The sequence below is a fragment of the Rhinopithecus bieti genome, unplaced genomic scaffold (genome assembly GCF_001698545.2).
Source record: "Rhinopithecus bieti isolate Rb0 unplaced genomic scaffold, ASM169854v2 scaffold_21022, whole genome shotgun sequence".
NCBI classification, from domain to species: Eukaryota; Metazoa; Chordata; class Mammalia; order Primates; family Cercopithecidae; genus Rhinopithecus; species Rhinopithecus bieti.
This window is the reverse complement of record NW_016810401.1, coordinates 177,735-190,533: the sequence shown is the minus strand read 5'-3', so window position 1 is coordinate 190,533 and position 12,799 is coordinate 177,735. Positions and strand designations below refer to the sequence as shown.

General features: G+C 48.9%; 1 protein-coding gene across 2 annotated transcripts in view; it reads left to right on the top strand.

The window, feature by feature from the left end:
* Positions 1-1,774, top strand: part of MLF2 (myeloid leukemia factor 2) — a 6,175-nt gene extending 4,401 nt beyond the window's left edge. Inside the window, exons 8-9 of one of the 2 annotated variants that reach the window (XM_017891824.1) lie at positions 795-1,007; positions 1,229-1,774. In XM_017891824.1, the coding sequence (XP_017747313.1) occupies positions 795-982 (188 nt within the window). In that variant the 3' untranslated portion in view covers positions 983-1,007; positions 1,229-1,774. The remainder of the gene's footprint in view (positions 1-794; positions 1,008-1,228) is intronic. The other variant, XM_017891825.1, reaches the window with a different exon arrangement.
* The last annotated feature ends 11,025 nt before the right edge of the window (positions 1,775-12,799 follow it).

Below are 12,799 nucleotides of genomic sequence, written 5' to 3'. Positions count from 1 at the left end.
AGCCCCATATATATATATATTTTTTTTTTTTTTCTTTTTTTTTTTTTTTTTCTTTTGAGACGGAGTCTCGCTCTTGTTGCCCAGGTGCCCAGGCTGGAGTGCAGTGCCGCGATCTCAGCTCACTGCAACCTCCGCCTCCCGGGTTTAAGCAATTCTCCTGCCTCAGCCTCCCGAGTAGCTGGGACTATAGGTATGTACCACCACGCCCAGCTAATTTCTGTATTTTTAGTAGAGACGGGGTTTCACCATGTTGCCCAGGCTGGTCTCAAACTCCTGACCTCAGGTGATCCACCCGCCTTGGCCTCCCAAAGTGCTGGGATTACAGGCGTGAGCCACCGTGCCCGGCTGTCAGCCCCATATTCTTACCGCACTCGGAGCCTCCTCCGCTCAGGGGCTGAGTCAGGTGCTGGCGGTGTCTTTGAGAGGGGCCTGCTTTGTCCCTGAAGTTCCGTATTGATAGTGTTACACTCTTCTCCACCTGGATCCGTTTCTTTCTCCCCTCTATCTTTTTCAAATCCGCAATTATTAAGTACCTAGCGTGCACACAGGACTACGAACCTGAACTGAAGAATAATCCCATGCTGATTTCTTCCTCTAGTAGGCCACCTTAGGCCTACCGGTGGCTTCCCGAGATCGTGTAGAAACCAAAAGAGCTAAGGGAATTGCCGCCCCGCCCACCCCTGCACACACACTCAGCGTTCGCCGCTTTGGCCGGAGAGGCTGTGACTCGCTCGCACATCGGCCTCCAGGAGCCGGGCCGCACACAGGCCTCATGTGGGCTCTGTCCCCTCCAGGTGAGGCCGCAGCGTTTGATGACGAGTGGCGGCGGGAGACTTCCCGATTCCGGCAGCAGCGCCCCCTGGAGTTTCGGCGGCTTGAGTCCTCTGGGGCAGGGGGACGAAGGGCGGAGGGGCCTCCCCGCTTGGCCATCCAGGGACCTGAGGACTCCCCTTCCCGACAGTCCCGCCGCTATGACTGGTGAGGGCCCCGGGCCCTCAGCCTCTCTTGTAAGTATCAGGGGTAAGGAGGGCGGGCTGCACCTGCGGATGGTCCTCGGCCGCGAGGCAGGCCACAGTCCAGGCTCCCGCAGGAGCTGCCTTTGATAGTGCAAGTTGGTGTGGAAAGAGAAAAATGTTCTCACTGACATAGGCGATTAAACCCCAACTCTTGGCTCTTAACGTAAGTTTTTTCTTCCTTCTGATTTGTGCTCCTCTCTTTTCCCCTCCAGGTACAGGCTGAGAGGCTGAGAAATCATCCCCAAATAACTTTTCCTCTCTGATTCCCATCCCCAATTTAATATTAAATTAACAGGCAAGCCGACCCCCACCTCTCCCTGGGGGTCTCAGGGAGAACCTTTCACGGCACCCTTTCCCTACCTTTTCCTTCTTTAATCCCCTTACCATGATGACTTCGCCTCTGCATCTACTAACTTGATTTTTCATTCTGCTGCTCCATCTTCAAAACCCCTCACCTTTCCCATTCTACTCCTGCCATGCATTGAAGGGTCTTTTGGGGTGAGCTCTGGGTTTAGGGGCCTCCTCCATCCCTCAGCTACCCTGGATCTTTGCCCACCTCTTCCTCAGAGGCCCCACTGAGGGGCCGTAGCCCTGTCTAGGGCTGTGGAAGGAGCAGACTGGTTCCCAACTCTTTCTCCCTACTCCTGCCCACACACATCACGAGAATCTTCCCTAAACCCTTCTCTGCCTTTATTTTTTGATTTGTGCAACTTGTAACTAGGTGTTTATGGAATAAAGGAGAATGGAAAAAAGACCAAGTGGGATTCTGGTTGTACTTTTGATCTTTTCCTGTTCAATTCAACCCTCCTGTCTCCTCTGAAGTTACCTGCTCACTTTTCCTCATTCCACGTGTAGCTTTCGTACCTCAGAGTTCAAGCCCACATCTCCTTGGTGCGGAGAGACCATCAGCACTGGCAGCTGCAGGCCATCAGCACTTGGCTGGGCTAGGCTGGGGCGTGAGAGCATGAGCACGTGCCTCGCTGGCTCTCCCCTCACATTCTGCTGTAACTGCTCTTCGGGGATGCGTTGGGCATCTCTCATGGGTGGCAGCAGGACTTGCTGCCCCTTGCCCCTTAGGCAGAGTTTCTTTCCTGCACTCTGGGTGGAAACACTTCCGATCACCCTGCACAGGCCTTCAGAGGGGAGGAACTCTGGTCTGCAGCGTTCCACAAACCCTCCAGCCACAGTAGTTGAGAATTTGAGCCCAGGAAAGGAGACTAGAGAAGAAAACTTAACCTGGAACCTGAGCATGACTGGAAGGGCATGAGGAGCTCACATTTCTCAAGACGTTCACTCTTGCTTTGCCCAGCCAAATGGGTCACTCTTCCTCTTGGGAACTTACTTAATGATGACAAATGTGTAGGAGAGTCTGATCATGGTTTTCTCTTTTATTATAAAAGTCTTGAGTTCTTTTCAGTTGGTAAGGACACGAAGACACCTAAGGCTCTGGGTCCTCTCAGGGAAGGGAGAATCTTCCCGCGTCTCATGGACGAGTAGATTCAAGAGGATAAGGAGCGGCTGAGTGCAGTGGCTCACACCTATAATCCCAGTATTTTGGGAGGCCGAGACAGGCGGAGCAGGAGGTCAGGAGATTGAGACTGTCCTGGCGAACATGGTGAAACCCTGTCTCTACTAAAAATACAAAAAATTAGCCGGGTGTGGTGGCGGGCGCCTGTAGTCCCAGCTACTTGGGAGGCTGAGGCAGGAGAATGGCGTGAACCCGGGAGGCGGAGCTTGCAGTGAGCCGCGATTGTGCCACTGCACTCCAGCCTGGGCGACAGAGTGAGACTCTGTCTCATAAAAAAAAAAAAAAAAAAAAAAAGGATAGGGAGGATTTGTCCAGTGACTCAACAAGCAGAGAGAGATGAAGTTGAGCTCAACAACCAGGCACTGGTGTCCTAGTCCAGTGCAGTTACTAAATCTCATTAAGTAGGCTGGTGAAGATGCACGACCAGGTCAAGGGAACCCAGTGGTGAAAGAATCCAGGAATCCCAGAAGTCAAACAGGTGTGGATTATTCACCAGCTGGGCTCTGAACTGTGGATGATGGAACTTGGCAGCCATAGTCCTCATCTTTCTTTCTTTTTTTTTTTTTTGAGATGGAGTATTGCTCTGTCACCCCAGGCAGTGGTGTGATCTCAGCTCACTGCAGCCTCTGCCTCCCCAGTTCGAGATTCTCCTGCCTCAGCCTCCTGAGTAGCTGGGACTACAGGCATGTGGCACCACGCCCAGCTAATTTTAGTGTTTTTAGTAGAGACAGGGTTTCACCATGTTGGCCAGGCTGGTCTTGAACTCCTGGACTCATATGATTCACCTGCCTCGGCCTGCCAAAGTGCTGGGATTACAGGTATGAGCTGCTGTGTCTGGCTTCACAGCTCTCATCTTTAAGTGTTATCTTGCCCTGTGCAGATAAGCACACGACTGTTTCCTCTGAGAAAGGAGTTTTCAGCTGGGCACGGTGGCTCAAGTCTGTAATCCCAGCACTTTGGGAGGCCGAGACGGGCGGACTCTCCTGAGAAGGCAGCAAGGTAACCTGGAGTTGAAGGAGCCTCAGTCCTTAGCTCTGCCACTAACAGCCTTGTGGTCTTGGGCAGGTCACTCACCTCCCTGGACCTGAGTTATGCGGGGCCCTTCTAGCCACAAAATATCAGGCCCAGCCTCTCAACCCCGATTTCAGTTCCAGCGCCTGCACGCGCAGGTGTAGTCCTGAGTGTGACTGGAGCAGGGTAAGGCTGCCCTGACCTCAGTCCAGGTGAGTCAGTCCAGTGTTTTCAGGGATTCCCCTGTTCAGGTCCCAGCCTTTAGGCATGTGAACTGATTTGTACCCCTGCTCCCTGCTGTAGGGTTTGGACCACCCTTCAGCCCAGCCCTTACTCCTAGGGCCTGTGACTAGTTCTCAGCAGGGATATGTTGTGGGAAATGAGGTGTGTGTTAGCATCAGTAGAGTGAGATGCTCAAGAACCAGCCCCCAGCGGGGCGCAGTGGCTCATGCCTGTAATCCCAGCACTTTGGGAGGCCGAGGTGGGTGGATCACGAGGTCAGCATATCGAGACCATCCTGGCTAACACGGTGAAACCCCGTTTCCACTAAAAATACAAAAAATTAGCCAGGCGTGGTGGTGGGCTCCTGTAGTCCCACCTACTCGGGAGGCTGTGGCAGGAGAATGGTGTGAACCTGGGAGGCAGAGGTTGCAGTGAGCCGAGATCGCGCCACTGCACTCCAGCCTGGGTGACAGAGCAAGACTCCATCTCAAAAAAAAAAAGAACCAGCCGCCTAGCACATCCTGACCTGTCTGCCAGTGGGGTAAGGGCCACGGGACAGGAAGAGGAAAGGAACTTTTCCGAGGGACACAGATATTCTACTTCCGGTCAGCTCTCCATCTGGGCCCAGCCTCACACAGCAGCCACCCCTCAGCCACTGGCCCAGCGAATATCCAGAGGACATGGGCAAATGACTCAGGTTATTTTCTCCACCCCAGAACATTACAGGTTGGAAGAGGCTGACACTAGGTGTGTGACTAAGCAGAATGACACAGAGGAGGGAAACAGGCTGCAGACGCACAAGCAAGACCTGGCTCCACCACTGAGCCACACTGTGGGAAAGACTCTTCCTCTCTCGATGTCAGTTCTGCACTTTGTAAAATGGACCTTTCTAGGCACTGGTGACTATGGATTCATACCTCAGAACTGAGACCTGAGTGCAGAGAGTGTCTGACACGCGCATGGGATACAAATGACCGTTCCACGCTAGTATTTCTCCCTGATCACTGTCTCCCTGCCTTGCTCCTCCAGGGTTCCCTGGTGGTCCCTCATCCCCCACTCCATCCTCAGGACCCCTAAAATACTTCCAGACACAACCTGGATCTCATCCTACTGGCCTGGAACAGCCCCCAGCGGTTCACCCTCCCAGCTCCTGGCTATCATCTCTCACTCCCTCCAGACCTCCGCCCCACAGATCAAGCAGAAACAAACGTCTGGGCCCACTCTCCCCCTGCCCTGTTTGTGGTTTGGGGTTTTTTCCCCTTTCTATGTAATGGCCTCAGGCCCTAGTAATAATACCCTTTTTCCTCCACCCTCTACCCCATGTCCAAGTTACATAAACAGGTGACCCAGAGAACCAGGAGCTGGCCCACAGAACCCAGAAGTCTGGTCTTGCTACCTGCCTTTATGTTCCCAATCCTGGTACTGTCATTCCAGGGGCTGAGGGAACAGCAGGGGTTAAAGATGCCTTCTCTCAGCCCATTCCAGTTGGGCTATGGGCAAGAAGAAAGTAGTCTTAACCTCTATCGCTTGTAGACATCACTGGAGTCTTAGGAGAGGAAGGAGACAGGTAGTGCTACACCAAGACGGGGAGATAAAGATGGGACGGTGAGGCATGGGAGGCACTAGGAGGTGAAAGAAATCACTGAGGAGCTGGGGCATGAAGAGACATTGGTAGCTGGCTCTCATAAGGAGCCTCTGTCCAGCCTCATCCCTCGGGAAAGCCTGTGTTGGGGGCACAGAGCTGACATAGCCTGAGGGAGAGGGGCCTGGGACGCTGAAGCCTGACAGAGCTACTACAGAAGGAGCCCTGAAACCCCCCAGTGTAGAGCAGTGTAGAATGTGCTGATGACTCTTAGCCCTCTTTTTTTTTTTTTTTTTTTTGAGACGGAGGTCTCGACTCTTTGCCCAGGCTGAGTGCAGTGGCGCGGATCTCCACTCACTGCAAGCTCCGCCTCCCAGGTTCACGCCATTCTCCTGCCTTCAGGCCTCCGGTAGCTGTGACTATAGGCGCCCGCCACCATGCCCTGCTAATTTTTTTTTTTTTTTTTTTTTTTTTTTTTTTGTATTTTAGTTAGAGACAGGCGTTTCACCGTTGTTAGCCAGGATTGGTTCTCAATTCCTGACCTCATGATCCGCCCGCCTCGGCCTCCCAAAGTTGCTGGGATTAACAGGCGGTGATGCGAGGCCACCGCACCCGGCTTTTTTTTTTTTTTTTTTTAAACGGAGTCTCGCTCTGTCACCCAGGCTGGAGTGCAGTGGCACTCTCAGCTCACTGCACCTCTGCCTCCCAGGTTCAAGCGATTCTCCTGCCTCAGCCTCCAGGTAGCTGGGATTACAGGCACCTGCTATTGCGGTCAGCTAATTTTTTTATTTTTAGTAGAGAGGGGGTTTCACCATGTTGGCCAGGCTGGTCTTGAACTCTTGACCTCAGGTGATCTGCCTGCCTGTGCCTCCCAAAGTGCTGGGACTACAGGCGTGAGCCACTGCACCCGGCCCGTGTCTGCTCTTAAACGGTAGCTCTTGGGGGACCAGGAGAAGCAGAGAGTGCTTCCCTGCCTGGGCTCAGGCCCCTCTGGACTGTCCCTGAGAGGAGGCGAACTGGGTTAGCATTCAGCCTTTCTCTGCCCCTTGAGGTTCTCTTCTTCCTCCCTAAAGCCCTTATTTTTGGGTGGGAATAGGGTGTTGCTCCTGGTTTATCCCAGCATCACCCCCTCCTTTTCATCTGTCACCTGCCACCTGGAGAGTTTGCCATTTCTGGAACATCATCTTGAAGATGTCAGTGTTCTCCGGCCAGGAGGCCAACCAAGCATCTGAGGGGTCTGAGACATTTGGGCCCATGAAGCTGGAGGATGGGAGACGGGGGACTTGAAAGAGCTGTCCAGGTGGGACTGAGTCTCTAAAGAGCAGAAATATCGGCTGGGCGCAGTAGCTCACGCCTATAATCCCAGCACTTTGGGAGGCTGAGGCAGGCAGATCACGAGGTCAGGAGATCGAGACCATCCTGGCTAATATGGTGAAATCCCGTCTCTACTAAAAATACAAAAAAAAAAAGTAGCCGGGCGAGGTGGCGGGTGCCTGTAGTCCCAGCTACTCAGGAGGCTGAGGCAGGAGAATGGCGTGAACCAGGGAGGCAGAGTTTGCAGTGAGCAGAGATTGCACCACAGCACTCCAGCCTGGGCAAAAGAGGGACACTCCCTCTCAAAAAAAAAAAAAAAAAAAAAGAAAGAAAGAAAGAAAAAGAGCAGAAATACCTTGGGAAAAGCCAAGATGACACTGAGGTGGTGTATTAGTCCGTTTTCACACTGTTGATAAAGACATACCCGAGACTGAGTAAATTATAAAGAAAAAAGAGGTTTAATGGAATCACAGTGTGGCTGGGGAGGCCTCACAATCATGTTGGAAGGCAAAAGGCACATCTTACATGGCAGCAGGCAAAAGAGAGAATGAGAACAAAGCAAAAGGGGTTTCCCCTTATAAAGCCATCAGATCTTGTGAGATTTATTCACTACCACGAGAACAGTATGGGAGAAACCACCCCTATGATTAAATTATCTCCCACCAGGTCCCTCCCACAATATGTGGGAATTATGGGAGCTACAATTCAAGATGAGATTTGGGTGGGGACACAGCCAAACCATATCAAATGGGAAATGCTTTGGTGAAAGTAAACACAGTCGTGTTCCTAGAACACCACTGGTGACTCCAGATAAAGATGTTATGTATTTGAGGTGGGGGAATTCACAATTCACAAGGAATATGGCAGGGAAGGACAGAAGCCGATTCCCAATATAGATGAATCTTAATTTCAGACAGCCCAAATATAATATAAATGACAATTTCAGACTTAAAAGAGACTTTAGAGATCGTCTGCTCTGGAAATTCCCAAATATGGCAGTAGGTCTGCTTTCAGACACACTAAAGCAGAATGTCAGGGTTGGAGATGATTTGGATGCCCCTTAGCAGTTAATTCCAGATATCATCAAAACCACCGTTTCCATTTTCTTCTGAAGAAACGGAGAAAGACTTGTTTAGCATCATACAGCTATCTCATTGTAGCACAGTGAGAGCCAGGACTCAAAACCTAGATTGACAGAAATGATACTAATATGTATAGAATGATTCATCATAGAAGTCCTTTAAATAGAATGTTTCCTGCAGGGCGTGGCAGCTCACGCCTGGAATCCTAAACACTTTGGGAAGCCGAGGAGGGAGGACTCCTTGAGCCCAGGAGTTCGAGACTAGCCTGGGCAACATGGCAAAATCCCGTATCTACAAAAACAAAAACAAAGCTGGGCATGGTGGCTCACACCTGTAATCGCAGCATTTTGGGAGGCTGAGGCAGGTGGATCACCTGAGGTCGGCAGTTCAAGACCAGCCTGGCCAATATGGTGAAAGCCTGTCTCTACTAAAAATACAAAAAATTGGCCGGGCGCAGTGGCTNCAGTGAGCCAAGATCATGCCACTGCACTCCGGCCTGGGCGACAGAGTGAGATTCCTTCTCAAAAACAAAAATAAAAAATTAGCTGGGCATGGTGGTGCGTGCCTATAGCCCAACTACTTGGGAGGCTGAGGTGGGAGGATCACCTGAGCCAGGGTGGCAGAGGTTACTTCAACCCAGGCAACATAGCAAGACTTTGTCTCCAAAAAAAGAAGTTTTTGGTGGATTGTACAAATTTTTACATAAAAAATTACCCAGCCAGGCATGGTTGTTCACACCTGTAATCCCAGCACTCTGGAAGTCTGAGGTGGGTGGATCACGAGGTCAGGAGATCAAGACCATCCTAACCAACATGGAGAAACCCCGTCTCTACTAAAAATACAAAAATTAGCTGGGTTTGGTGGCGCACGCCTGCAGTCCCAGCTACTTAGGAGGCTGAGGCAAGAGAATCGCTTGAACCAGGGAGGCAGAGGTTGCAGTGAGCCGAGACTGCACCACTGCACTCCAGCCTGGTGACAGAGCAAGACTCCATCTCATAAAAATCAATAAATGCATGAATTAATTAAATAAAATTATCCAAGTGTGCTGATAACCCTGTATGTTTTTCTAACCTTTTGAAAAAAATCTATGGCAAAATTGCTTCATGTGTGTATGTGTGTATGTTCTGTGAGTTTATTAACTCACATGTACAGATTTGTGTAACCACTACCACAATCAGGATTAGAACAGTTCCATCACCCCTCAAAGCCCTCCCTGTAGCTCCTGTAGGTACACCCTTCCTCTACCCCAACTCCTGGCAGCTAATGATCTGTTTTCCATTGCTGTATTTTCACCTTTTCCAGAATGTCACATAAGGAAATCACATAGTAGGTAACATTTTGAAGGTGCCGCCCAGACTGAAGTGCAGCGGCGCAATCTCAGCTCACCGCAAGCTCCACCTCCCGGGTTCACGCCATTCTCCTGCCTCAGCCTCCCAAGTAGCTGGGATTACAGGCGCACGCCACCACGCCCGGCTAATTTTTGTATTTTTAGTAGAGACGGGGTTTTACCATGTTGGTCAGACTGGTCTCGAACTCCTGACCTCAGGTGATATGCCCACCTCAGTCTCCCCAAGTGCTGTGATTATAAGCATCAGCCACTGTGCCTGGCCAAAGGTGGCTCTTTCACTCATCATAATGCCTTTGAGACTCACTCATGTTGTGGGTGTTAATAGTTCCTCCGTATTCCATTGTGTGTTTATTGTTTATTCATTCACCCATTTGGGCCAGTTAGGGCCGGGCGCGGTGGCTCACGCCTGTGATCCCCGCACTTTGGGAGGCTGAGGTGGGCAGATCACGAGGTCAGGAGATCAAAACCATCCTGGCTAACACGGTGAAACCCCGTCTCTACTAAAAATACAAAAAATTAGGAAGGCATGGTGGTGGGCACCTGTAGTCCCAGCTACTCGGGAGGCTAAGGCAGGAGAATGGCATGAACCCGGGAGGCGGAGCTTGCAGTGAGCGGAGATTGCACCACTGTACTCCAGCCTGGGTGACAGAGCAAGACTCTGTCACAAAAAAAAAAAAAAGAAAGAAAGAATATTTGGGGTCATTTGCAATTTTTGGAACTATGAACAGAACTGCTGTAAACACTTACATATGGGGCATTTGTGTGAATATAAGTGTTCTTTTATTTCTTTGAGACAGGGTCTCACTGTGTTGACCAGTCTGGAGTGCAGTGGTACCATCATGGCTCACTGCAGCTTCAACCTCCCGGGCTCAAGTGGTCTTCTCACCTCAGCCTCCTGAGTAACTGGGACTACAGGCGAACAACGCCACATTGGGCTAATTTTTGTATTTTTTGTAGAGATGGGGGTCTTGACATGTTGCCCAGGCTGGTCTCCAACTCCTGGGCTCAAGCGATCTGCCCACCTTGGCCTCCCGAAGTACTGGGATTACAAGCCTAAGTCACTGTGCCCAGCCAGTTTTTGTTTCTTTAGGAATGAAATGAAGTGGGATTGCTGGATCATATAGTAGCTGTATGGTTAAGTCTATAAGAAAATAGCAAAGTGTTTTCCACAGTGGCTGTACCATTTTGCATTCCCACCAGTAATTGTAAGAGTTACAGTTACTTCACATTCTTGCCAGCAGTTACTGTTGTCAGTTTTTGTTTTATTTTAGCTATTCTAATAGGTGTATGGGTATTCTATTCATCCTACTAGATATCTCATTGTAGTTTTAATTTGAATTTGCTTAATGGTTAATGATTTGAGCATCTAATCATGAGCATGTCTTCATGTGCTTATTTGCCATCATAATAGCCTCTTCTATAAAGTGTCTAAGTCTTTTTGCCCTTTTTTTTTTTCCTTTTTTTTTTTTTGAGATGGAGTTTCACTCTCGTAGCCCAGGCTGGAATGCAATGGCATGATCTCGACTAGCTGCAACCTCTGCCTCCCGGGCTCAAGCGATTCTCCTGCCTCAGCCTCCCAAATAGCTGGGATTGCAGGCGCCGCCACCATGACTGGCTAATTTTTTGTATTTTTAGTAGAGATGGGGTTTCACCATGTTGGCCAGGCTGGTCTCGAACTCCTGACCTCAGGTGATCCACCTGCCTCAGCCTCCCAAAGTGGTGGGTTTACAAGCGTGAGCCACTGCACCTGGCTGTCTTTTGCCCATTTTTAATTGAATTGAATTGAATTTATTTTGAGACAGAGTCTCAGGCTGGAGTGCAGTGACACGATCTTGGCTCACTGCAACCTCCGCCTCCAGGGTTCAAGCAATTCTCTTGCCTTAGCCTCCTAAGTAGCTGGGATTACAGACGTCCACCACCACGCCCGGCTAATTTTTGTATTTTCAGTTGAGACGGGGTTTCACCATGTTTGCCAGGTTGGTCTCAAACTCCTGACCTCAGGTGATCTGTCCGCCTGGGCCTCCCAAAGTGCTGGGATTACAGGCGTAAGTCACTGCGCCCAGCCCCCCATTTAAAAAAATTAGGTTGTTTTCTTACTGAGTTTTCAGAGTTCTTAATGTATTCTGGCTAGAAGTCTTTTATTAGGTAGATTGGCAAATGTTTTCTCCCATTCTGTAGCTTGTCCTTTCTTCCTTCTAATGCTGTCTTCCCCAGAGCAAAAGTTTTGAATTTTGATAACGCGCAACTTACCATTTTTTTCTTTTATGAGTCATGCTTTTGATGTTAAATCTAAGAACTGTTTGCCTAACTCCAGGTAACTAAGATTTTCTCATATGTTATCTTCTAAAAGTTTTATAGTTATACATTTTATATTTACATCTACCTCTTTTTTCTTTGGCGAGTTTTGGTAACTTGTGGCTTTCAAGATTTCTTAGTCTGTTTTGTGCTGCTATTAATAGAATGCCTGAGACTGGATAACTTAAAACAAAACAAAACAAAAAACCCAGAAATTTATTTCCCAGAGTTCTGGAGGCTGGGAAGTCCAAGACCAAGGGATCAACAGGTTTGGTGTCTGGTTAAGGACCTGGTCTCCACTCCCAATACGGCACCTTGAGCGCTGCATCCTCCAGAGGGAACACTGTTCCTCATATGGCAGAAGAGCAGAATACAGTGTACCCATTTCTGAATGCCCTTTTTTAGTGTCATTAATCCCTTAATCCATGAAGGCTCCACCTTCGTGACCTAATGCCTCCCACTAAGCCGCACCTCCCAACACTGTTTGCACTGGGGACTAAGTTCAACATGAATTTTGGAGAGGACAACAATATTCACACCATATCACAGGAATTGGTACATTTCATCTAAGTTGTTGAATTTATGTTCGTAAATGTGTTTATAGTATTCACTATTCACCTTTGGGGTCTGTGGTGATATCTCCTCCTCTATTCCTAATCTTGGTTAACTTGTACTTTCTCTCTCTTTCTCTCTTTCTTTCTTTTCTCTCCCTCTCTCTCTTTCTTCTTCCTCTCTCTCTTTTCTGTTGGTGTGGCTAGTTTAGCAATTTTATTGATCATTTCAAAAAAAATCAACTTCTGGTTTCATGTATGGTGTTTTGTTTGTTTGGTTTTTTTTTTTTTGAGACAGAGTTTCATTTTTGTTGCCCAAGCTGGAATGCAGTGATCTTGGCTCACTGCAACCTCCTCCTCCCGGGTCCAAGCGATTCTCCTGCCTCAGCCTCCCAAGTAGCTGGGATTACAGGCACACACCACTACGCCCGGCAAAGTTTTTATATTTTTAGTAGAAACAGGGTTTCATCATGTTAGCCAGGCTGGTCTTGAACTCCTGGACTCAGGTGATCCGCCCACCTCAGCCCCTTAAAGCGCTAGGATTACAGGTGTGAGCCACCATGCCTGGCTCGTTTATGTTTTTATTTTTCTGTTTTCAATTTCATTAATATCTGTTATCATTTTTTTCCCTTCTTCTTGCTTTGGGTTTAATTTTGCTCTTCTTTATGTCTTCTTTCTCAATGCAGAAGTATAGATTGTTGACCTCAGACTTTTCTTCTTTGTTTTTTCTTCAAGACAGGGTCTCAAAGAAGAAAATTTTATATTAAAAAATAAATATAATTAGTATGTTTGCATTTATTTCTTTTTTTTTTTTTTTTGAGACAGAGTCTTGCTCTGCCGCCCAGGCTGG